General features: G+C 71.6%; 12 protein-coding genes across 12 annotated transcripts; 5 read left to right on the forward strand and 7 right to left on the reverse strand.

Moving 5' to 3' along the window:
• Positions 1-25: 25 nt before the first annotated feature.
• Positions 26-987, forward strand: V1510DRAFT_412465 (uncharacterized protein; the record flags this gene model as incomplete). The annotated part of the gene is made up of 1 exon (XM_066933074.1): positions 26-987. One exon carries the CDS (start codon positions 29-31, stop codon positions 863-865), a length of 837 nt encoding a protein of 278 aa, XP_066790462.1. The 3' UTR covers positions 866-987.
• A 625-nt stretch (positions 988-1,612) lies between these two features.
• On the forward strand, positions 1,613-2,824 carry V1510DRAFT_361596 (PrpF protein; the record flags this gene model as incomplete). The annotated part of the gene is made up of 1 exon (XM_066931069.1): positions 1,613-2,824. One exon carries the CDS (start codon positions 1,613-1,615, stop codon positions 2,822-2,824), a length of 1,212 nt encoding a protein of 403 aa, XP_066790463.1.
• Positions 2,825-3,046: 222 nt separating this feature from the next.
• V1510DRAFT_304873 (chromatin assembly factor 1 subunit A-domain-containing protein) lies at positions 3,047-5,007 on the forward strand. The gene is made up of 2 exons (XM_066930703.1): positions 3,047-3,542; positions 3,579-5,007. Exons 1-2 carry the CDS (start codon positions 3,186-3,188, stop codon positions 4,998-5,000), a joined length of 1,779 nt encoding a protein of 592 aa, XP_066790464.1. The 5' UTR covers positions 3,047-3,185; the 3' UTR covers positions 5,001-5,007.
• On the reverse strand, positions 4,861-6,237 carry V1510DRAFT_412469 (uncharacterized protein). The gene has a single exon (XM_066933075.1). The coding sequence runs from the start codon at positions 5,752-5,754 to the stop codon at positions 5,014-5,016; it is 741 nt and encodes a 246-aa protein (XP_066790465.1). The 5' UTR covers positions 5,755-6,237; the 3' UTR covers positions 4,861-5,013.
• Positions 6,238-6,485: 248 nt separating this feature from the next.
• V1510DRAFT_361578 (histidine phosphatase superfamily) lies at positions 6,486-7,857 on the reverse strand (the record flags this gene model as incomplete). Its single annotated transcript, XM_066931068.1, has 2 exons — positions 6,486-7,652; positions 7,684-7,857. The coding sequence occupies 2 exons, from the start codon at positions 7,855-7,857 to the stop codon at positions 6,486-6,488; spliced, it is 1,341 nt and encodes a 446-aa protein (XP_066790466.1).
• Positions 7,858-8,792: 935 nt separating this feature from the next.
• Positions 8,793-9,841, reverse strand: V1510DRAFT_412474 (uncharacterized protein). The gene is made up of 2 exons (XM_066933076.1): positions 9,017-9,841; positions 8,793-8,985 (listed from the first exon to the last, which is right to left on the reverse strand). Exons 1-2 carry the CDS (start codon positions 9,451-9,453, stop codon positions 8,844-8,846), a joined length of 579 nt encoding a protein of 192 aa, XP_066790467.1. The 5' UTR covers positions 9,454-9,841; the 3' UTR covers positions 8,793-8,843.
• A 124-nt stretch (positions 9,842-9,965) lies between these two features.
• On the forward strand, positions 9,966-11,264 carry V1510DRAFT_444281 (NUDIX hydrolase domain-like protein; the record flags this gene model as incomplete). The annotated part of the gene is made up of 3 exons (XM_066935683.1): positions 9,966-10,023; positions 10,055-10,539; positions 10,571-11,264. The coding sequence occupies 3 exons, from the start codon at positions 9,966-9,968 to the stop codon at positions 11,177-11,179; spliced, it is 1,152 nt and encodes a 383-aa protein (XP_066790468.1). The 3' UTR covers positions 11,180-11,264.
• A 544-nt stretch (positions 11,265-11,808) lies between these two features.
• On the forward strand, positions 11,809-14,420 carry V1510DRAFT_412477 (high-temperature-induced dauer-formation protein-domain-containing protein). Its single transcript, XM_066933077.1, has one exon. The coding sequence runs from the start codon at positions 11,887-11,889 to the stop codon at positions 14,344-14,346; it is 2,460 nt and encodes an 819-aa protein (XP_066790469.1). The 5' UTR covers positions 11,809-11,886; the 3' UTR covers positions 14,347-14,420.
• A 312-nt stretch (positions 14,421-14,732) lies between these two features.
• On the reverse strand, positions 14,733-15,685 carry V1510DRAFT_412482 (uncharacterized protein). The gene has a single exon (XM_066933078.1). The coding sequence runs from the start codon at positions 15,638-15,640 to the stop codon at positions 14,798-14,800; it is 843 nt and encodes a 280-aa protein (XP_066790470.1). The 5' UTR covers positions 15,641-15,685; the 3' UTR covers positions 14,733-14,797.
• A 317-nt stretch (positions 15,686-16,002) lies between these two features.
• V1510DRAFT_441865 (uncharacterized protein) lies at positions 16,003-17,153 on the reverse strand (the record flags this gene model as incomplete). Its single annotated transcript, XM_066935641.1, has 1 exon — positions 16,003-17,153. A coding segment is annotated over one exon (1,151 nt), but the record flags the coding sequence as incomplete, so codon positions are not given.
• A 37-nt stretch (positions 17,154-17,190) lies between these two features.
• V1510DRAFT_361642 (Cfd1p) lies at positions 17,191-18,108 on the reverse strand (the record flags this gene model as incomplete). Its single annotated transcript, XM_066931071.1, has 1 exon — positions 17,191-18,108. One exon carries the CDS (start codon positions 18,106-18,108, stop codon positions 17,191-17,193), a length of 918 nt encoding a protein of 305 aa, XP_066790472.1.
• Positions 18,109-18,402: 294 nt separating this feature from the next.
• Positions 18,403-20,478, reverse strand: V1510DRAFT_304942 (uncharacterized protein). The gene has a single exon (XM_066930704.1). It carries the CDS (start codon positions 20,380-20,382, stop codon positions 18,439-18,441), a length of 1,944 nt encoding a protein of 647 aa, XP_066790473.1. The 5' UTR covers positions 20,383-20,478; the 3' UTR covers positions 18,403-18,438.
• Positions 20,479-20,760: the final 282 nt, after the last annotated feature.

A 20,760-nucleotide genomic window follows, 5' to 3' on the forward strand; every position in this document is an offset into this window, starting at 1 on the left:
GCGCTACGTGCCGCCGCTCAACACGGCCATGTCGGCGCCGGCCAAGCCGCGGGCGATCTCGTCGCCGGCCAGCGCCGGCGCGCCGCAGTCGCCGGCGCTCGTCCGCCAGCTGCACCAGCGCACGCGCGACACCTCCAGATCGCCCGTGGCCGCGTACCACTTTGGCGCCCAGCCCGAGCAGCTGGCCCGCCGGATCAGCCAGAACAGCGACGTCTCGCGGCGGTCGTCGACCGCGACCGGCCGCAGCGAGGACTACGTCAGCTACCTGCGCCGCCAAAAGGGCACTGTCTGGTGCGACCAGCCGCAGCGCGAGCTCAACAAGAGCAGCAGCGTGCTCTCGAAGGAGAGCAAGCGTCGGCGCAACGCGGCCGGCGCCCGCCGCTCGCTGACCGCCGACGGCATGCTCCCGCACACGCACGCGTTCTATCACCCCAAGCTTGACATGACCAAGGAGCTCACGGACGCGCGACAGGGCGGCCACGAGCCCGCGCGACTGTCGATCCCGCGCACGATCGACGACGACCCCGTCGTGGCGGACGAGCCCGTGCCGCCCGCAGAGCCCGAGCCCGTCGACGAGCTCGAGTTCGAGCCCGATCTGCCGCCCGCGCTTGCGCTCAGCCCGCTCGGCTCGGCCGGCCTGGCCGACGCCGTCGACGACATCCTGGGGGCACACGGCCTGCCGCCGGCCGACCCGGCGTTCGCGACCGCGCCCGACGACATGGGCTACGGCTCGCCGCTGGAAGCGCAGCACTACTACGCCACTTCTGTGGCTGGCCGGCGCGGCAGCGTCGCCAGCATCAACACCGTCCGAGAGCCAGCGATGACGTACCCACGGCTGGTCATCACCAACCCCGACGACCTCTAGGCCGTTTTGTTTTTTTGGATCGCTCGGTAGGGATTTTGTACATTAAAAGTTTGTAGATTTTGGCCGGACGGCCGCCAGAGGCACCTAATACATGGCTTGTTGCGAGTTGCGGCACATCCGATGAGTCTGGCTTGGTCTGACTGAGTCGCGGTGGGCGCATGTGATCTGCGTGTGAGTCTGATGCTGGACACGGACCCGGATTGTGATCTGGGGCGTGCGGTGTGGCTTGACTCACGACCCTCCGACCTGCCCGCGATGCGTGGCTTGGCTGATGAGCCTGTGGCGGCCGGTCCGCGGAGAGTGGCTGCGACCGGCAGGAGTCACGGACCTGGACCTGTGATCTGGTCCGGACTCGTCCTACGTACATGTACATGTGGCTTGATCAAGGTCACAGTCCCACGTCCTGACCCAGTCCTTGTGATCTGGTCCGACTCTGTCCTACGTAACTCAGCTGTGGCTTGGCGGACACGGCTCAGACACGGTCTCGTAACCTGGTCCGGACTCTGTCCGGACTCTGTCCAGACTCATCCCGCGTATACACGACCAGGCGTGCATTGGCAAGTCTCGCGTGGGGGCACGCCGGCAGGAGCCAGGTGTAACACCCCTCAGCAAACGTCCGCTGCCCAAGGCGGCTGCCCTTGGTGTGGTGGCTCTGCTGGCCACCGGAGGTTCCCACCCAGCCGCACGCCATGCGGCTCGCGACCCTGGTGCCTTGCACGTGCGCTTAGCTTCGCACCCCACACAACCATGGCTCTCCGTGTGCTCGCGGACACGGCGCCGCGCGTGCGCCACGGCGTGCTCGAGTTCCCCGTGCACCACATGCGCGGCGGTACGTCGACCGGCGTCGTAATCTGGGAGCCGCATGCGCCGACAGACGTTGCGCTGCGCGAGGAGCTGTTGCGGCATCTCATGGGCGTGCCGCTCTCTGGCCGTGACCCCACGAACCGGCAGACGACAGGGCTCGGACGCGGCCCGGCGACGTCCAACAAGGCGTTTTTCGTGCGGACCGAGCCCGCTGGCGATGGCGTGCGGCTCGTTAGCACTCTCGGGCAGCTCGCCAGCGACCACGACGGCGTCGACTGGGCAGTCGGCTGCGGCAACATGTCGGCCGCACTGCCTCTGTGGGCGCTGGACGTCGGCTTGATACCGTGGCCGGCCGGAACCGCGACGATAGACATCCGCAACACAAACACCGGCGGCGTGCTGACGGCGCGGGTGGCCGGCGACGGCGCCGGCGGTCTGGCCGTCGCCGAGATCCCCGGCGTCGCCGGCGCGTTTCCGGCCGTGGACCTGTTTCTGCACTCGCCGGTCGGCGCCAAGACCGGCCAGCTGTTGCCGACCGGCGCGGCCACAGACGTGGTCGCCGGAACGACCGTGTCTTGCGTCGACGTGGCTGTGCCGATGGTGATTGCGCGCGCAGCAGACTTTGGCAAGACCGCACTCGAGCCCGTGGCAGAGCTGGCGTCGGACGCGCCGTTCCTGGCGCGACTGCGCGAGATCTGGGTCGGCGCAGGGCTGCTGATGGGCTTGCGCCGACGCGACGGCCAGCCCATGACGGCCGCCGACCTCGCCGTCAGCGAGACCGTGCCCAAGGTGTGCATCGTTGGCCCGCCGGCTGGCGACGGGCACATCGCCGTGCGCTACTTCACGCCGCAGACCGTGCACGGGTCGATGGCGGTCTCGGGCGGGTGCTGCCTGGCGGCCGCCACGCTGATCCCAGGCACAGTGGCGCACGCCGTGGCGCGCGGCGTCGCCGCGCCCGGCGCGGCTTTCACCGACGTCGACGTCGCCATCGAGAACCCCGCCGGCGTGCTCGGCACGACCATCGTCGCGCGGAACACAGGCGCCGGTCCCGAGATCCGCTCCGCCGCGTATCGGCGCAGCGCGCAGGTGCTCGTGCAGGGCTACGTGCCGCTGTACCGGGCGTCGGCAGCGCTGCGGGCGGCGCTGGCTCCGTGACCGCGTCCGGACCCGGTCCGTCGGGACCGCGGTGCCTGGCGAACGGCGCGAGCGCGTGTCTACCAACAGCCTCGCGTCGTTAATTGGTGTCGCGTCACCGGCCGCGTCGCGCCAGTCTAGAACAAGTAACTGGCGAAAAACACGCGTATGAGCCGCGCCAGGCCTGTGGCTGGAGCCTCCCGCGATCAGACCTTGTGCGGCACCCTGTAACCGTCACCCCGCCGATTCCATCGGCAGACACCGGCCAGAGCGACCAGCCATCGACGAGCGTGCCATCCATCGAGCCTGTCGAGCACGCCGCGGGCGAGACCCGACCGCGCACACGCACGACCACGCACAGACGCATCAAGCAAGCACGGCCATGTCCAACGACGAGGTCATGACCGACGTCGCGGACGAGCCCGCGGACGTCGACACGGACCGCGTGGCCACGCCTGTGAAGGCCGCCCGCGCTGTGCTGGGCGAGCACGCGGCCAACCAGGCGCGGCCGGACCAGGCCACGCCGCTCAAGGCCACGGCAGACACTCCGCGGCGGGCCGCGGGCACGCCGGCCGGCCTGGGGGCAACGCCGCTGACGGATCTGGCGACGCCGGTCCGCGAGATGGCGCTGGCGAGCCAACAGAGCACACCGAGCAAGGGCTCGGCCAAGAAGCGCAAGCTTACGGACGAGGAGCGCGAGGACGCCCGCAAACGCCGGCTGGAGGAAGCCGAACGGAAGGTGGGTGGCTCGGGAATGCGCACAGGCTGACAACAGCGCGCCGAGCGGCAGGCGCAACTGCGGGCGGAGCGCGAGGCGCGCGAGGCCAAGGTCGCGGCCGAGAAGGCCGCGCGCGAGGCCAAGATCGCTGCCGAAAAGCTAGCCCGCGAGGCCAAGGCCGCAGCCGAAAAACACGCCCGCGAGGCCAAGCAGGCCGCCGAGCGCGAGGCCAAGGAGGCCGAGCGGCAGGCGCGCGAGGCCGAGCGCGAGGAGAAGCGGCGGCAGCGCGACAGCGAAAAGCGCCAGCGCGAGGAGAAGCGCGAGGAGGAGCGGCGGCGCAAGGACGACGAACGGCGGCGGCGCGAGGAGGAGAAGCTGGCCAAGGAGCAGAAGCAGCTGCGGCTGGGCACGTTCTTCAAGATCTCGTCGCCGACGCCGTCGTCGAAGGAAAACACGCCCGAGACGCGGGCGACGTCGGACTTTGACGAAGTCTTCCTGCCGTTCCACGTCAAGGCCAACACAACGCTGCACCCGCCGCACGCGTTCGAGCGGTCGCCCGAGGCGCTGGCGGCCGCGCGGGCGGCAGTCGAGGCCGCGCTGGCGGGCGGCCCGGCAACGGTGACGCCGCGGCTGGCGGCGCCGAGCGAGCGGCCGGACTTTGGCGCGCTCGTGTCGCAGCGCGCGGGCGCGCGGCGGCGCGGCCGGGCGCCGCCGTACACGACCAAGGAGCTGATCACTCGGTTTGGCGCGTCCGAGATGAACGAGGCCGAGCTGCGGCGGTGTCTGGACGCGCTGCCGCGCAAGTTCCTGCGGTTCGCCGAGGACATCCGGCCGCCGTACGCAGGCACGTTCACCAAGCCGCGGCGCGTGCCGCGGAACAATCCGTTTTTCCGCGACGACCGGGTCAACTACGACTACGACTCCGAGGCCGAGTGGTACGCCGAGGACGAGGGCGACGAGGACGGCGAGGACCTGGACGTGGTGTCCGAGTCCGAGGACGACGACCGGGCCGGCGAGGACGACGAGATGGGCGACTTTCTCGTCACAGACGACGACGCCGGCCGCCGCCGCGTGCTATGCCCGCTCGTGCCGGTCGTGCGCGGGCCGTGCTGGACGCCCGAGCCGGCGCTGGCCGCGATGGCGTTTCTGGCGCTGCCGCCGGCCGTGGCCGGCCGCGCGATCGACCCGTTCCGCGACTACTGGGCGGCGACCAAGCCCGGCACGCCGGCGCGCGCGACGGCGTCGCCGACCAAGGCCATCCGCGTACCTGACGCGGACCTCCCGGGCATGCTCGCCATCATCCAGGGCAGCGACCTGACCCAGCTCATGCTGGTCGAGACCCTCAAGAAGGAGTTCAAGGCGCTGTCCAAGGAGGCCATCCGGCAGACCGTGCGCGAGGTGGCCTCGCGCGTCGGCGACAAGGAGGCCGACAAGCGCTGGGTCGTGCGCGACGACGTGCGCGCCAAGTACGCGGCCTAGTGTATTAATGCAGCTACTTGATCAGGCCCTGCTTCCGCAGCTCGTCCGGGATCAGGATCATGAGCAGGAACCGCAGGATCGGCGCCATCTCGTCCGTGGTCGACGGCATGACGTCGTCCGGCTTGTTGAACCGCAGCCGCTTGAGGTGCGGGAAGATCGCCGTCAGCAGCTCGTACCGCTCGGCCGTGATGTCTGATTTGGCGGACGCGCCGCCGCAGACGAGCACCTCCGTTGGCCGCTCGTCGAGGATGTCCCGCGGCCGTACGTAGATCGGCATCCACCCGCCGACCGACACCACCGCCCGCACCGGCGTGTGCGACGCGGCCACGTCCAGCGCGACCATCGCGCCCTGCGCGTAGCCCCATAGGATGATATCCGTCGCCGCCGTGAACCCGCACTTGCCGACGAGCACGTCGCGGATCACGACCTGCCCGAGCAGGTTTTTGGCCACCCCGAACTCGGCCTCCGGCGTCAGCTGCTCGTCGTTGGCGTCGTTCGGGTTGCGCGCAAACACCAGATCGTGCCCCCAGTGGAACCCGCCGAGATCGAACGGCATCGGATTCGGCGCCTGCAGCACGATGATCGTGGCCTGCGGCAGCGGCAGCCGGTCCGCCAGGTGCGCAAAGTTGTCCAGCGTGTCGCCGAGCCCGTGCAGCAGCACCACCGCGTGCGTCAGCGGCGTGTTTTCGGGCGCCGGGAAGATCTTGACCACGGCCGGGGCCGGAAAGTCCGCTTCGACCGGCTGGCGGGGCATTGTGGCGGTCTTGGATGCTGGCTGGACGCGGATCGGGCGTTGAAGCGGTCGACCTGGATGCGCTAGGCTGGGCTTTTAATAAATAAGCAAGAAGCCGATTCGGCTGTAAGCTGCGGGGTCCGTCTGCGCGCAGACGGCTGGTCCGCGAGGCTTTGACGGAGTCTCGGCGGAGTCGACACCGCAGCGCTGTGTGCCTCTGCTGGCCACTTCGTGGGGGGTTGCTGGCGGCCAGGGTGTTTGATAGAGCCGCACGAGATGCGGCTCAATTGCGCCCTGCCCGCACGACAGCGGCTCTCGCGACAGCCGCCGCTGGAGGCACGTCGAGGCTCCGGCGGCCACTCAGTGGGGTTAGCTGTCCTACGAGGCGATCGCCGTGGTCGTGCAGCGACTCTGTCCGCAGGGCGGCAGTGCAGCTGGCGTCGCCAGCGGCGGCTCAGCGGATCGGGGGCCTGCTCCGCTAGGCGACTGCCTGGGCAAGCGTGCTTGATAGAGCCGCACGTAATGCGGCTCACGACTGCGGCTCACGACTGCGGCTCACGACTGCGCCTGCCTGCAGGGCAGCCGCCGAGCGGGCAGCCTCCGGGGGCACGCCGACCACCTGCTTGTTTGTGCAACCGCGCCGCGCGTTCCGTACGACCGCATGACGGTCAGGGGCCGGTGTAGCTCGTGTAACATGAGCCGCAGCGCGTGCGGCGCAGACCAAGTGAGAAATGCATTATTCGTACAGTAGTTTACAGGCTCGCCTGCGCCGGCTGGCGCAGGAACGAGATGGCCGACGGCACGTCCGGCGACAGGCCGCAGGCGTCGGCGAAGGACGGCGCCGTGTCGAGCCGTTTGCCGATTTCGGCCAGGAACGTGTCCAGCGGGCACCAGGCTGCCGGGTCGGCCGGGCAGCCCGGCAGCGGCAGCGCGCCGTCGTTGACGAGGATGCGGACGCCCGGACCCGACGCGCAGGTCGAGCGCTCGATGACGATGCGCGCGGCCATGGGCACGAGCGAGGACGTGCGCCAGAGCCGGTCCGGCTGGACGTGGTGGGCCGGCATGTGCTCGTGGCCAAACAGGCCGAGCGCAGTCAGGACCGGCAGCAGGTCGCCGTCGTGCGCAAACGAGAAAAACAGCGAGCCGGCGGCCGGGCCGTCGGCGAGCAGCGCGCTGGTGGCCTCGACGTACTGGCGGCCGAGCGGCACGGCGTACGGCGTGCCCGGGCCGGACCGGTAGTAGTGCAGCAGGTCGCGCGAATACTCGAACGTGTCCCAGTCGGCGGGCTCGAAGACGGAGCACCACGGCGAGCGGTCGCGGGCAAGCAGCTCGAACGCGCACAGCTCGTGCATGGTGAAGACGTCGTGGGCGGTCAGGTTGACGCCCGAGGCAGCGCCGATGCGCGCGGCGGCCGGCGCCAGCGCGTCCGCCAGGTACGCGCGGGTCAGGCGCTTGGCGTGCGGCCGGCCGGCGTCGCCGTCGGCCAGATACGCCGGGCAGGCCTTGCCCGGCGTGAGCGTGTCGCCGCCGCGGGCCGGGTCCCGGTCCGGGATCTGGACGAGCGAGTGCGAGGCCGAGTCGAGGCCAAAAAAGCCGGCCGCAAAGAGCGCGGCCGTGTCGCGGACACGGCCGCACGTGCACGAGAACACGTTCACGGGCACGTCCGTGGACGACACGTTGTGCAGGTGCGCGTACCGGCTGGCGAACGAGACGCCGGCGGCGAAGGCCGAGGCCGTGCCCGCGTGCGGGCCCGTCCGCGTGAGCTCCTCCAGCTGCCGGGCCGGATCAAACAGAAACGGGCGCCACGAGCTCACGAACGCCAGCGGCCCGCTGGCGCCGGCGCCAGCGAGGTGCTCCACCAGCGCAGCCATGTCGCGGCCGACGCTCGTCGTCGGGTATCGTTCAGCGTGGCGCGCGAGCTGGCGTCAGTCGGTCCCGCGGCAGACGTACCATGTGCACCTGGTCGATGACGCAGGCGCCGTCCAGATCCGAGTCGACCGTGCCGGCCGTGTGCGCGATCCACGGGCCGTGGCCGCCGAGGTGCTCGTGCAGGTTCCAGTCGGTGTCGAGCGCGAACGTCACCGGATCGGCCACCCGGCCGCCGGCGACCTCGCACACGTACATGGCCGACAGCGCGGCCGCGGCCACCGCAGCAAACAGCGAGACGCGGGTCATGAGGGAGGACTTGTCGGTAGCCATTCGGGCGGGCGGTCCGGCCGTCTTTAACGGCGCGGCCGTTGCCACGCTGACGCGCGCGCTGCCGCCCGCCGCCCGCCGGGCCGGGCCGGCCGATGGTCTGGGGTGTTGTGCCGGCGTGGTGTCGCGTGTCGCGCCTAAGCCCTGCGACTGGTCAGCTTTCTGCCGCGCTCGGCTGCACTCGCCACCGGCAGGCGGTAGCGCCACACCACGTCACGGGGCTCGCACGGGGCCCGATCGCTGGCGCCCGTGCACCGCCGCACCCCGTGCGGCTATCAAGCACGGTCACACGAGCGACGCGCTCGACGCCTGCCAACCAGCGCCCGGGGGCGCGGCACGTAGACGACGCCACCCCGCCCGGCGCTGGGCTGCCCGACTTGGCGGCCGGCGGCCGCCGCGGCTGTTCCGGCGCACAGCCTCGTGCGGGCGGCGGCCCGAGCCGAGGCCGGATCGACGGCCGAGCGAGCCGCACGTCGTGCGGCGTCGGAACTCTGCCGTGCCCCCACCGGGAGCCGCGCGCACCCGGCGGCTACCCGGCGCGCCGCAGCCAGCCTCCGGCGGCGCGTCGACGTAATTACGCAGACCGCGGCAGCCGGCGCAGCGTATCTCCGGCGGCGAGTGCGCGAGGTGGCGGGCGGGCAGAGCAGGGCGGGCAGAGCAGGGCAGGCGGGCACAGCAGGGCGCGCTGGAGCCGCACGGCGTGCGGCGGGGCCTCGTCGCAGGTCGGCGCGAGCCGCACGCCGTGCGGCGTCACGCCGGGCTCTCCGTAGACAGCAGCCCGCGGACCTGGGCCTCGTCGCGCCGACCGGCTGCGTACGCGCAGGGCACGCGAGCCGCACGGCGTGCGGCTCGCGCTACGTGGGTGAGGCTGATGATTGCTATGCTAGGCGCCGCACGGCGTGCGGCGGTGGCGCTCAATCGCGCTTTCCCGCAGCGCGGTCCACGTCGGCCTGGTACTCGTGGAAGATGTTGATGACCTCCTTGCGGCGCTTGCGCGCGTCCGGGTCGTCCTCGTGGTCGATACCGTCGAGCATGAACATCTGCTGGAGAATTTTTCTGGGTCAGCGGGCGCGCACAGGGGCCGTACTCTGAGAGGAACCGGTAGAAGAGCTCGCGGTCCTTGAACTCCGGCGACAGGTCGCCGTTCACAAACGTGGTGATGTAGGGCACCAGCTCGGCCTGGGCCGCAACCAGCACGTCGTCCACGCGCTCGACCGGGGTCTTGCGGCGGGGCGGCGCAGCCGAGTACGTGGCCAGCAGCTTGTCGCCCGAGCGGATGCCGCAGGCCGACAGCGCGCGGCCGTCGTCCGTCAGGTTCTTGCCCGCGAAGATGAGCGTCACCGGGCGGTCGCCGAGCTGGAGCTGGGTCTGGAAGCCCTGGCGGACGTGGCCGACGCGGGCGCGGCCGCCGGCGATGGCGCCGGGCGGGCCGACGTCGACCTGGTAGGTCGCGCGCGCGTGCTTCACAAACACAAAGTCGGTCGTCGGCTCGGGCTTGCGGAAGAGCGAGCGCATGCCGACCATGGCGCCGGCGGCGAGGGCGGCTGCGGTCGCGGCCGCGGTCACAAGGACGACCCGGCGGTCGGCCTGGTCGCAGCCAGGGAGCGCGCGGACGGCGGCGACGACGGCGTCGGCGGCGTCGGCAGCGAGCGGCTCGAGGCGCGCGAGGGCGGACTCGGCGGCGGACGTGGACGCGGCGGCGGCGAGCCGGGCGTGCGAGTCGAGCGCGGCGGCGGCGCCGCGCAGACGGTCGGCGACGCTCTCAAGCGCCGCGGGCGGCGGGGCCACGGTGGCGGGCCGGGGGCCGGGGCCGGACTGGACGTGCCCGGGGCCAAGATGCGCGGCGCGCAGCGGATCACAGGCGGGGCCTGTGGATGGAATGCGGCGTGGACGGCCGCGGGGTGAACTGGAGGGTGCGTCAAATTTGGCGGCGGGCCCGGCGCTTTTGACCACCCGCCCACCCGTCCAGGTGCGTATCCCGCGAGCGCGCTGACGAGACCGCCCGCCCGCCCGACCCGACCGCCGCGTGCCCCAGCATGTCTGACTCGGCGCTCAGCGCCCGCTACGGCCCCGGCGAGACCAACTACTTTGCCGGTGCGTGCGCGCGCGTGCCCGCTGACCCCAGGGAGCCCGCTCAACCGTGTCGGATTTCTGCGCGACGACCACGAGTTCCTTGCGCTGGCGCTCACGCATGCCTCGGCCCGGTTCGTGCCGCTGTTCAAGTTTGACCCCGCGATCGGCGCCGGCGCGCTGCTGTTCCTGACGTACGCGGATGTGGAGCCGCTCGTCGGCAACCCGTACGCCGTCTCCGAGGCCGCCGCAGCCGCCGCGTTCGACTCGGACGCCGAGACGCCGACCCTGGTCTTCCTCGGCCTGGACGAGGCCGCGCCCGGCATCGCGCACCGCGGCTACGCCGGCCAGCCGTACTTCGCCGTTGACATCACGCCGACGCAGCCGGCCCGCGCGGCGGCCGCGGACGCCGTGCACGCCCTCGTCGTCGCCCGCGGCGCGGCCTTCGAGGTCGTGCGCGTGAACTACGTCCTCAGCCCGGCCGAGGCGGCCATCTACGCCCAGGCGCGCTCCTACGTCGACTGGAACCTGCGCAATCCGGTACGTGCTGGTGCGCACCCGCTGACCCCAGTTCTGCGCCGGCTGCGGCGCCCGCACGCTCTCGGTCAACGGCGGCTGCAAGCGCGTGTGCCCGCCGAGCGACCGCGGCGTGGCGCGCCCGCCCTGCCCGTCGCGCGGCGTGGTCACCAACATCGCGTTCCCGCGGTCCGACCCGACCATCATCTGCGCGGTCGTCAACCGCGCGGGCGACCGCCTGCTGCTTGGCCGCAACAAGCGCTTCCCGGTCCAGTTCTACTCGTGCCTGGCCGGGTTCTGCGAGCCCGCCGAGTCCGTCGAGGAGGCCGTGCGCCGCGAGGTCTGGGAAGAGTCCGGCGTCAAGCTGGGCCGCGTCGTCATCCACTCGACGCAGCCGTGGCCGTACCCGGCGTCGCTCATGATCGGCGCCATCGCCGAGGCCGTGGAGGAGACCATCCACCTCGAGCACGACCCGGAGCTGGGCGACGCGCAGTGGTTCCCGTTCGCGGACGTGGCCGACGCGCTCCACCGCGCCGAGCACCCCGAGAGTGCGGTTGCGCCTGCCGACGGCGCGTTCCAGCTCCAGGTCCCGCCGAGCAAGGCCATTGCGCACGTGCTCATGCGCGCTGTCGTGCTGCAGAAGGCGCACCTGCCGAAGCTCTAATCACTGTTGCAGCGCATAGCCGCGCCGCACGCTGTGCGGCTCGTAGCCGACCCACTCGCGTCAGCCGCACGCCATGCGGCTCGCGCCGGCGCGCCCCGCCGTGCGGCTCGCCCGCCGCCCCCACGCCCGCGCCGCGGCTTGCCCTAGCGGAGCGGCCGCCGCCGCCGCGGACCGGCGTCCGCGGCGACGCCATCCGGGCAGGGCCCTCGTCAGGCCAGCTTACGCGCCGCACGGCGAGCCGCCCGCGCGGCCACGCGCGGGGCTCGTGTCCACGGGGACGAGCGACCGCCGGACTCCCGTTGCGGCAGCTGACGCTCGGCGGCTGGCGCGCGCAGATCGGGGCAGCCCGCGTGACTGCTTATGCAGGCATGTTTGGTAGAGCCGCACCGCGCGCGGCGCACGCAGCAGCCGCCCAACGCGGCCGCCGCGCTCTTGGCGCTCGCCGAGCTGCCGCTGCAGCCGGCCGCCACGCCACCGCGCCACGGGGCACGCGCGCGGCACGCATGCCGGGCCGCAGCGCAGCCGCACGGGTGCGGCGCGCCCCACGCCGCACGGCGTGCGGCGGCCCTAACCCAGCTTCACGATTACATCATGACCGACGTGGTCTCCCCCCTCGCCAACCGGTGACTCCCGACCTCCATCTATCCGTGCCATGCCGGCACAGGCTTCAGCCGCCAGATCCTCCGCCAGCCGCAGCAGCCGCCACGATGGGCGCGTCCAACTCGAAGCTCGTGTTCAAGCAGAGCGTGTTTGCGCTGTTTGAGAAGCCCGACATCGCCGCCGACGACCCGTTCTGGGCGCAGTTCTGGGAGATCCTCGACTCGGCCGAGGATGTGTTCTCGCTGTTCTCGCAAGCCGACGTCCGGCGGACGCGTGACACGGCCCTCGCCAACCTGGGCACGCTCCTGCGGACGACGATCTCGCACCTCTACGCCCTGCGACACCACCCGATGTTTCTGGCCGCGGACGTGCCGGAGCTGTCGGCCGCGGCGGCGCTGAACTGCATGCGCGTGGTCACGCGCGTGCTGCCGTTCGTGTTCGAGGCGCCGCTGCAGGCCTGGGCCGACGACTTCTTCTGGACGCCCAGCGCGCTCGTGCCCAGCGCGCTGGCGGGCGCGGCGGCGATGCCGCCGCCGCGGCCGCTGGGCGCGGTGCTGGTCGACCTGCTCACGGACATGCTCTTCCTGCCGGCGTTTGCGCTGCCCCGGTCCGGCCACGAGGGCGTGGCCTACGCGATCTGGGAGACCGGCATCGGCTCGACGACGCCGCTGGGGACGACCCGCGAGTTCGAGTCCAACAAGATCGAGACGCTGCGCGCGCTGCTGACCGTGCTCTCCGGCGCCATGTACGTGCCCGCGGGCACGCTGGCCAAGCGCGGCACGCGGTTCCTGTCGTACTTCGTGGCCAATCCCAACAAGCGGGCCGTCCTCGGCGTCCTGTGCTCGCTGCTCAACACCACGCTCAAGTACAACCCCGGCTGGAAGATCCCGTACGACCACGTGGTGTTTGCGGACCCGCACCAGGTGCTCGTCTCGTACTCGCTGCAGGTCCTGACGGCCGCGCTGGTCTACAACGTCCCCGCGACGGACGCCGCGTTCCTGGCCCCGTACGGCTACGAGGCCCGCAACTGGTACCGGTTCTACCTCGGCCGGCTGCACCGCGTGCAGGACCTGCTCTTCATCGCCGACGGCGTCGCGCGCATCCTCAACCAGTCCATGCAGGCGGTCTCGGCCTATCTGCCGGGCTCGCAGAAGGAGATCCTGTGGACGCCCGAGCTCATCGTGCTCTTCTGGGAGCTCGTCAACCACAACAAGCGCTTCCGGGCGTACCTGATCTCGGGCGACCGCGTGCACGACTTTGTCGTGCTGCTGCTCTACCACGCGCTCGAGAACCGGTTCGACCCGGCCCGGGTGGGCGTCGTGCGCATGGCGCTCTACGTCCTCCAGACGTTCTCGGCCGACGCCGAGTTCTGCGTGCGCCTCAACCGCCCGTTCGACAACCAGGGCCTGCTGCCGGCCGCGCTGCGGTTCCCGGGCTTCGCCGGCTCGTACGCCGACTACATGCTGCTGTCGGTGTGCAAGCTCATCACGACCAGCAAGGGCCGGCTGCGCGCGTTCTACCCGACGCTGCTGGACATTGTGTACAACCTGGCGCCGCACGTCATGGACGTGTCGCCGCAGACGTGCACCAAGCTGATGCACCTGTTCACGGCGCTGGCGTCGCCGTCGTTCCTGTTTGCGAACGAGACCAACCACATGCTGCTGGAGCGGCTGCTGGAGGCGTTCAACATCATGCTCGAGCACAACTTCCAGACGAACGCGTACCTGGTCTACGCGATCATGAAGGCGCAGAAGCGGTTTGCGGCGCTGCGCACGCTGACGCTGGACGCGGACGAGCGGACCGAGAAGGCCGACGACGGCGCGAGAGCCCGCGGCAAGCGCCCGGAGGAGGCCGACGAGCGCGGCCGGCCAGGCGGCGAGCCAGCGCCGGCCGACGCGCGGCCGGGCTTTGTTGCGACCGACGCCTGGATCGCGTCGTGGCTGCCGTTGCTGCCGCTGCACACGATCATCAGCCTGATCGACTACTTGGCCGTGCAGGTGCCCAGCCTGGCCACCGTGAGCTCGTTTCCGTCGACGACGACGTCGCCGGAGCGGCCGGCCGAGTCGCCGGGCGTCAACGCGCCCGAGGTGCTCGCGGTCCTGCGCGGCATGGACTTTGAGAGCGTGCCCGGGCTCGGCGTGGGCCCGCGCTCGATGCCGGACCCGGCCGCGTTCGATTGGACGCCGCCGGTCGTCGGCTGGTACTACTCGACGCTGTGGGGCTTCATCTACGTCAACAACGAGGTGCGGATCCTCGGTGGCGCCAGCGGCGGCGCCGGCGCGAGCACAGCACCGGAGCCGGCGGCGGGCGCGGCGCCGGCCAAGCCTGCGCCCGGTGCCGTGCTGCCGCCGAGCGCGGCTGCGTCGCTGCTCCGTCGCCGCCACACCGAGTTCGACCGGCCGGTGGCCATCTGGAAGGGCACCGCGGTCAAGCTCTTCCGGGTCGAGGAGACCAAGCCGGAAGGGCCGAGCCTGATGCATCCCAAGGGCGCGCTCGACGCGGTCGCGCAGAGCATGCTGGAGCGCTTTGCCGGCGAGCGCAGCCCGACGGCCGAGAAGCGGCCTTAGACATATACAGGCGGCAGGACGGGCTGTCTGGCGAAGGCCGGGGCTGGCGAGCGGCCGGGGACTGCGCCGGGGGTCGACGGCCTGCGGGCAGGCGGCTGCGTGCTGCCGGATGCCTGAGCCGGCGAGCCAGGCGCAGTTGCCGCCGAGGTGGCCGCCCGGACAGGTTACACGGACCGAACGAGCCGCACGGCGTGCGGCGCACGACCGCGGGCTAACAGCCCCGATGGCCGGGGCACCAGCCACAGGGTCTCTGCGGCGCGTGGCTGGTCCTACGGGTCTCGCGGATGAAGTCAGCCGCACGGAGTGCGGCATATAGCCGCCGCCTGCCCGCAGGCCCAGACTCGACCGGCCGTCGCCGGCTTGCCACAGCCGCCGGCGCGCTCACGCAGAAAACAAAAGCAATGATATTAATTAATCCGGGCCCGGCCCCTCTCATCTCCCTCGCCGCGCCCTAAACAATCAGCGGCGCGGTCTCCGTCGGTGCGTCGGCAGCATCGGCCTCCTTCACGGTCGCGGCGCCGCGGCGCGCCAGCACGCGCACGACAAAGGCGCGGATCTTGCTGGGCAGCGCCAGAATGTGGTCCTTGCGGTAGTAGCAGTACTGGGCGGTGATGCCAAAGTCCAGCAGCGTCTGGATGCCGGCGCCGATCTTGTAGAAGCCGTCGGAGCCGTCGGTGCAGAACTGGATGAACTTGACGGCGTCGCTCGAAACCCACGCAAACAGCAGCGTGAAGCGGAAGCCGGACAGCGAGCGGCGGTTGTGAATGAGCAGCAGCTGCGGCAGCGGAATGATGGCCTCGAGCGCCACGGCGACGCGCGCGATGATGGCAAAGTACGTGTCGAACGAGTGGAAGAAGAGGTGGCCCAGCGCCAGCAGGCCCGCGCAGCCCGCCAGGAACATGTAGTACTTGATGTGCGAGGTCCACTGCCAGAACCGGAACGGCCGGCGGAAGGGCTCCTTGTAGCTCGGGCGGCCGGTGGAGGCCGACCAGGCGTCGGGCTGGTACACGAGCGTGAACTTGAGCACGAACAGCTGGACAACGAACATGGACGCCGACTGCAGCAGAATCGGCAGCTCGAGCGGCCGGCCGATGCGGTAGAAGAGCCGGATCATGGCCACGAGCAGCAGGAGCAGGCAGGTGTCGACCGTGAAGCCATCGGAGGACTTCCGGCGCCAGACGTAGAACATCTGGTCGGCATAGGACGTGATGGGCGCGATCGCGAGGAACGCGGTCGTGATGTACTCGACCGGGATCCGCAGCCCAAAGATCTCGAGCACTTGCCCGTCAGCCATGTTGAGTGTGAGGCCGGGTGTGCTGCCGTGATGAGGGCAGACGACTGTTTGTTGTTTGCCGGCGGAGCCTATCGGGACATAATCGGCGCCGCACGAGCCCTAAACTCGGAGGGGTGCGCCAACCCTAATCTCCAGATAACGTCAAACCCGCTAGCGGCCCGCCATGCGGCGCGGCTGCATATCTGGCGCTGTCGCTACCCGGCACGCGGGCGGCGCTAAGATTGTGCCACCCAAAACTGCGGTTCCGGGCCTAGCGCCCGGCGGGCGCAGTACCCACCGCCCGGGCTAGGACCCAAGTGGACCCGCCGACCCCGGCCCAACCAAAAACGCGCCATAGGGCCTGACGGCCCGCGCGGGCGGCGGGCTGGCCGTGGCGCCCGGCCGCCGCCGTTAAATACGCCGTGGCGGACGTGTCTTGCTCGCCGCTGGACTGACTGACCGCGGGCCCCGCGCCCGATAAGATCACGTGCGACCACCCGCCACCCTGCTTGCGACACGCGCAGACCCGGCCCCGGACCGGGCGCCGCCTGGCCCCAGCGGCCCAGGCGGCTCCAGCCGCCGGACGTCGTCGTCCTCGTTCTTCCCGGTCGTCGGCGGCAGCGGCATGGCCGAGTTCCTGCCGCCGCTGCCGTTCTCCGACACGGCCCCGAGCCAGATCCACTACAAGCCGCGGCCGTTTGCGCCGTCGTCGCTGCCGCAGACCGCGCGCGCCGGCCGCCCGCTGCCGCCGCCGCGCGCAGACACCATGCCGGCGCTGTCGCCGACGACGTCGGACGCGTCCATGAGCTCGCCGGAGCTGGGCGAGCCCGCGACGCCGCCGCGGGCCGTGCGCAACTTCTCGTCCGCCACGCTGGACGCGGCCGGCCGCGAGCCCGCCCGCGAGGAGCGCACGCTGGCGCGCAAGGCGTCGCAGCCCGTGCTCGTGCGCGGCCGCACCGGCTCGTACGAGGTCTCGCGGGCGGACGCCCGCCGCGGCTCGGCCTTCTCGGCCGACCTGTGGTCCCGCGAGCGGCCCCGCCGGCCCGACCGCGTCGCCTACCCGTCCGTGGCCTCGTTCTCGCTCGGCAACATCCTCGCCAACATCGGCATCACGCCCCAGGAGATGTACACGACCTGCCTGGACTTCATCCAGGCCGTCAACGGCGCGCACGCCCGCGAGGCCCGCCAGGTCCTCCTGCCCGACGACGACCAGCCGCCGGCGCCGGCCGAGCCCGCGCTCTTCGACGTCGACGCCAACTACCTCTACGCGCCCGACAAGGACAACACTCCCCGCGACGTCCTCGCCCGCGACGACGACGCCCACGACGCCGACGACGAGAGCGACGGCAGCAACCACAGCGCCCACAGCGCCGGCAGCGGCCGGCGGCGCACCCGCCGTCACGGCTCGGTCTCGTCGAGCATGACGTCGGCCACGACCGCGACCACGCCGTCCGAGCTGGGCTCGTTCCTGGCGGCGTCGCCGGTGTCGTCGGTGTCGTCGCTCGTGTTTGAGCGGCTCGAGCGCAAGCGGTAGCATGGATGGAGTTTGGGTCTTGTACATACGTATGCATTTATTCGTCTGGCTCCGGCACGGCCGCGCGGTCCGCCGCGATCCGCGCCAGGATCTTGTCGGTGATGGCCGCGAAGATCGGGCACAGCGCCGACTCGCCGTACTGGTCGACCAGCGCCCGCGGCACGACGAGCTCGTCGCGGCCGGCGGCCGCGTTGGCCGCCACCCGCGACGCCACGTCCGTCTGCTGCTGCTCGATCATGAGCACGAACTGCTGCTCGATCGGCACCCGGCCGAGGAACTCGAGCCCGTACTGCTCGGCCAGCCGCTCGCCGCCGCCGGTCGAGAAGATGTTGGAGCACTCGGCGCAGTGCGGGCAGACGTATCCGGACATGTTCTCGATCACGCCGAGCACGTTGAAGCCGACCTTGCGCGCAAAGCTCAGCTCCTTGCGGACGTCGGCCGTGGCCACCGCCTGCGGCGTCGTCACCAGGACCGCGCCGTCCACGTGGGCGCCGCCCGTCAGCGCGGCCTCGCGCAGCTGCTCGGCGATGCTGATGTGCTCGTCCGACGTCCCCGGCGGCGTGTCGATCAGCAGAAAGTCCAGCTTGCCCCAGACGACGTCCCGCACAAACTGCCGGACCATCGCCGTCTTCTTCGGGCCGCGCCACACGACCGAGTCCGCGCGGTCCTTGAGCATGAATCCGATCGACATCACGCACAGCTGGCCGTGGCCGGCCGTGTCCCCGAGCGGGATGTACACCGGCACCCACCCGGCCGACGACTGGTGGACCTGCTGGCCCTCGAGGCCAAACATGCGCGGCAGCGACGGGCCCGTCAGATCGATGTCGAGCACGCCGACGGAGTGGCCCTTGCGGGCCAGCGTCAGGGCCAGCTGCGTGGTCACCGACGACTTGCCGACGCCGCCCTTGCCGGAGAGCACCAGCACGACGTGGTCGATGTTCTTGAGCGAGGCCATTGGGGAGCGTTGGGCGCCGGGCTGACTAAAGAAAAAAGGTCAGGGGCTGAGTCAGCGCCGCGCGCCGCGCGACAGCCGCACGGTGTGCGGCTGATGAGCCGCACTACGTGCGGCTCCAGGGGCGCGAGCCCCTGCCTTGGCCGGCTGCGCACGCGGCGGGTCCGGGCCGCGCAAGCCGCACGACGTGCGGCTCACGCACAGCCGCACGCCGCGCGGCTCAGAGGCAGCCGCACGCTCTGCGGCTCGCCCGCGCCGCACGCTCTGCGGCGCCCCGCCGTCAGCCGCAGCCTCAGCCTCGTGCAAACGTCATGTCATTATGCTACAAAATCGCTACGTGTACGAGTCCACAAGCGCCGCGTAGCCGTCGTCGTCGTCGTCGTCGTCGACGCGGAAGCCCGCCAGGCGGCGGGTCGGCAGCTTGGGCGGCGGCGGCGGCGGCGGCAGCGCCACCACGTGCAGGGCCGAGATGCGTTTGGGGTCGCCGGTCACGGCCTGGCCGTAGTAATCGAGCTCGCTCTGCTCGGTGTAGTCGCTGTGGTCGCTGCGGATCGTGAACCGGCTGATGCTGGCCGGGCTCGACGCCAAGTCGGGGTCGGGCCGCGCAAAGCTGGTGACGCTGAGCCGGAACGGCCGGTCGGCGACGTCGTATTCGTAAAACTCGGGCTCGTCGTCGGGCTCGTCAAAGTGCGGCACGTGCGGCGCCGCGCGCACCGGGCTGCGCTCGCCGCTGAGCGACTGGTAGTAGTGCAGCATGCCGGACGGGTAGCCGGTGCGGCCCGGGTAGACGTCGTTCGGCTGGAGCGCCAGCGGCTGGGCCGGCGCGGCGCCGACGTCGATCTGCGTGTCGCGCACGCCGGCAGGCAGGTCGCGCCGAAACCGCGGCTCGGCCGCGCTGGCGACCGTGTCAGTGTCGATGCGCGTGTCGGCGACGCTCTCGAGCTCCGACTCGGACAGCGCGCGCTGGTGCACGCGGTCGTGGTCAAACAGGAACGAGACCTTGTTGGCGACGTCGATGCGGTCCATGGCGGCGCGGCCGCGGACGACCGGCGCGGGCGCGAGGTCGGGCTCGCCGCGCGACCGCCGCGGCCGCCGCGCGGCCGCGCTGCTGCCGCCGAACGTGGCCGACCGCCGCAGCATGCTCAGCCGCGACGGCCGCTCGTCCGCGCCGTGCCGCTTGAGGAAGCTCATGCGGGGGTACCGCAGCGTCGTGTTGGCGTCGGCAAAGTACTGCCCCAGGTTGTTCTGCAGCCGCTTCTTCTCCGCGGTCGAGTTGTACCGCCGGATCGTGGCCTTGCGCGTGGTCATGAACCCGGCCACGGCCGCCCGGCTGTCCTGCCGGCTGCCCTGGCGCGAGCCCTGCCGGCTGTCCTGCTGGCGGCGCTCCGAGCCGCTCGTGTGGGCGCTGGAGCGGTCCGCCGGCGGCGTCGCCGCCGGCGGCGACGGCAGCGGCCCCGGCACCGGTCCGAGCGCGCCCGGCAGCAGCCCGGGCGGGCCGATCGACAGCCGCGCGCGCGGCTCGTCCGCCTCGCGGACTTCGTCGAGCTCGCCGCGCCGCCGCGCAAAAAGCGGCGCGTGGAAGCCGTGCAGCGAGTTGGTCGACGACGCCACAGAGAGATGGCGCAGCGACGCCTCGGACACGCGACTGCCCGGCGGCGCTAGCAGCGCGCTCTCGGCCGCCCGCTCCTTGGTCCGCGGCGGCGTCGAAATCATGCCGTCCCAGTCCAGCGCGCCCGCCGGCTGCCGCTGGCCGGCCAGGGCCGTGTAGATGTTCTTCTCGCGGAACTCGGCGGACGACTCGGACGGCGCCAGCGACGGGTGCCCGGCCGTCACGGTCGTCGACGTGTACTCCGAGTACGGCACGCCGACAAGCGCCGGCCGCGCGGACGCCGGCGACGTCGCCGGCGGCGTCAGCTGCGGCTCCGCGCGGCCGCCACGGCCGCCGCCGCGCTCCTCACTTCCGTCGCGCCGGTCCTTGGCCTCCTTCCGGCGCTCGTGCGTGCTCCGTGCGCTCTGCGCGCTCGCCGCGCGGTCCGGCAGCGGCCGTGCCAGGTTCACTTGGCTGTACGAGAACGCCGGGGCGACAACAGGCCCGCCCGCGTACGGCGCCAGGTGCGCCTTGCCGTCCAGCGCGTGCAGGCGGATGTCGTGTGCCTCGCGCCGGCGGCGGCGGCCGCGCACAACGACCACGGCCGTCACGACGGCCGCGGCCACGACCAGAACGGCCGCGCCGGCCGCAATGCCGGCGATCACGGCCACGGACAGGGACCCGGCCATCGTTGGCCGGGAGTGCGCGCGCGCGTCGAGGATCCGACTCTAGGCCGGTGCTGGGTCGACGGGCGGCGTCGGGGGTATGGTAGCAAGCCGGTGTGAAGCGGAAGGTGGTCGCCGGGCGATCCTTATGGCCGGCGAGGGTTTCAGGATCGTGCAGAGCGCGCACGGCGCGGCGCCGGGCTACGCCGCGGCCGCTCTAGCGGCCGCGGCCAAGCCTGAAACTGCGCGCCGCGCGCGCGCCGGCCGAGACGGTGCGGGCCTGGCGCGGCCACCGGCCAGTCTGCCGCGAAGGCTCTAGCTGCGCGGCCACGCAAACCGGGCGTGCCCGCCCGCTGGCCTCGGGCGCCCGATTAGCCATATCTAGCCGACGTTGTGCCCTAG

This window comes from Dipodascopsis tothii, assembly GCF_038497935.1.
Source record: "Dipodascopsis tothii strain CBS 759.85 unplaced genomic scaffold V1510scaffold_6, whole genome shotgun sequence".
In the NCBI taxonomy this organism is placed as follows: domain Eukaryota; kingdom Fungi; phylum Ascomycota; class Lipomycetes; order Lipomycetales; family Lipomycetaceae; genus Neoaidaea; species Neoaidaea tothii.

What these genes read in the sequence shown, in the direction of transcription:
- V1510DRAFT_304873 (XM_066930703.1), top strand. Translation starts at nt 3,186, where the DNA reads ATGTCCAACGACGAGGTCATGACCGACGTCGCGGACGAGCCCGCGGAC. An exon ending in TGGAGGAAGCCGAACGGAAG is followed by an intron (nt 3,543 to 3,578) that starts GTGGGTGGCTCG and finishes GGCTGACAACAG; the next exon opens with CGCGCCGAGCGGCAGGCGCA.
- V1510DRAFT_412469 (XM_066933075.1), bottom strand. Translation starts at nt 5,754, where the DNA reads ATGCCCCGCCAGCCGGTCGAAGCGGACTTTCCGGCCCCGGCCGTGGTC.
- V1510DRAFT_412474 (XM_066933076.1), bottom strand. Translation starts at nt 9,453, where the DNA reads ATGGTCGGCATGCGCTCGCTCTTCCGCAAGCCCGAGCCGACGACCGAC. An exon ending in TTCTACCGGTTCCTCTCAGA is followed by an intron (nt 8,986 to 9,016) that starts GTACGGCCCCTG and finishes CCGCTGACCCAG; the next exon opens with AAAAATTCTCCAGCAGATGT.
- V1510DRAFT_412477 (XM_066933077.1), top strand. Translation starts at nt 11,887, where the DNA reads ATGGGCGCGTCCAACTCGAAGCTCGTGTTCAAGCAGAGCGTGTTTGCG.
- V1510DRAFT_412482 (XM_066933078.1), bottom strand. Translation starts at nt 15,640, where the DNA reads ATGGCTGACGGGCAAGTGCTCGAGATCTTTGGGCTGCGGATCCCGGTC.
- V1510DRAFT_304942 (XM_066930704.1), bottom strand. Translation starts at nt 20,382, where the DNA reads ATGGCCGGGTCCCTGTCCGTGGCCGTGATCGCCGGCATTGCGGCCGGC.